This window comes from Octopus bimaculoides, chromosome 6 (genome assembly GCF_001194135.2).
Source record: "Octopus bimaculoides isolate UCB-OBI-ISO-001 chromosome 6, ASM119413v2, whole genome shotgun sequence".
NCBI lineage: Eukaryota > Metazoa > Mollusca > Cephalopoda > Octopoda > Octopodidae > Octopus > Octopus bimaculoides.
The window spans coordinates 99,259,235-99,260,624 of NC_068986.1; the positions used below are offsets into that span (position 1 = coordinate 99,259,235).

At 40.2% G+C, this 1,390-nt stretch overlaps 1 protein-coding gene across 1 annotated transcript in view; it reads left to right on the forward strand.

Annotated features, from left to right (window-relative positions):
- Nucleotides 1-1,390, forward strand: part of LOC106878914 (glutamate receptor 1) — a 41,978-nt gene that overhangs the window by 38,209 nt on the left and 2,379 nt on the right. Inside the window, exon 3 of the mRNA XM_052969014.1 lies at nt 5-352. Coding sequence (XP_052824974.1) covers nt 5-352 — 348 coding nt within the window. The remainder of the gene's footprint in view (nt 1-4; nt 353-1,390) is intronic.

Sequence of the window (1,390 nt, forward strand, 5' to 3'; positions counted from 1 at the left end):
TGACCTTATGGTAGTCGGAGATATAGGAGATCACTCTTATTCCTTTGTCACACAGAAGAATTCTTTACTGAGTAATGAGGTAAATCATGCTATTATTAGTCTACAAGAAATGAATACTATTAAAGAAATACATAAGAAATGGATGCTGGGTGAATGTCACACGAATATCTTTTGGGAAGTCTTCATGGACGGTCAAGCGTACTTTGATAAAATCACTTCAATACATGACGACATCTTTAGCGGTCTTAACATCGCTTTATTTGCTGGCCCTTTGATAATATTGCTCATTGGAATGATATTAGCTGGATCTTTACTGGTGGCTGAAGTATTCCTGTCAGGCGGAGATATCAAGGTAAATATATAAATTATTATTACTATTATTATTTTATATACGCACAACAGATTAGACTGTTGGAAAAAAAATTCTTAACATGTGTGGAATAGAGTGTCATGGGCCGAAGATATCAGGCGAGTGAAAAGGAGCAGCTGAAGGACTTGAATTAGAGGTGGAAAGGGAAGTGATATCAGGTTGGGATTGACAATGGGGTTCCCTAGAAAAGATGTGCAGTTGGAGTCTCTGGGTATTCTAGCCCGTCGTCAGCGATTGGAGTAGTGAGGGTCGCCAAGTTGCTTGTAAAATTCTAGTCGGAGTATGAGCAATTCCTTCCGATGTCATTTCCAGAGGTTAAGCCAAAGGTACTGGATCGTTGTGTTTTGGGAATAGACTTGGAAATCTATCCAATTTCGATCTACTGCTTATTCAAGAAATACCATTGTTCGAATGACTTGCTAGATAAATCTGACAACGAATGCTATGTGCGTCTGTAATCTGTTGACAGTGTTTTTTTCCATTTGGGAGAACTGGAACATGGGTACTCAAGCCTTGATTTGGCAGCTGCTCACTATACTTCCGATACAGAAGTTAATTTTCTCTTTGGCTATTATAAAAAAATACCGAGCCAAGCCGCTAGAATACCCAAACATTTCAACCGTTCTTCCGTTCTAGCGAACCTCCTAAGTCAAATAGAGAGCTATCAATCCCGCTCTTCTTCAACTGACGTCAGTTTCCCTTTCACTTCCAGCCAGGTCATTTGGCTGCTCTCTTCTACTCGCCTGATATTTTCGGTGCATGACTCACTATGTCATATGATTTATAAAATGCCAATGAAATATATTTTAGAACACGAAATCAAAGAACGTCACATTGGACTTCTTTGTTTTTAGGATATCGTATTGCCCTTCGTCGGTCTTTGTCTGGGTTCAGCTCCGGGTTCAGTCCCACTGTGTGGTACCTTGAGTAAGTGTCTTCTATTGTAGCCTCGGACCGACCAAAGCCTAGTAGGTGGATTTGGTAGACGGAAACTGAAAGAAGCTCGTCGTGTCTATATAT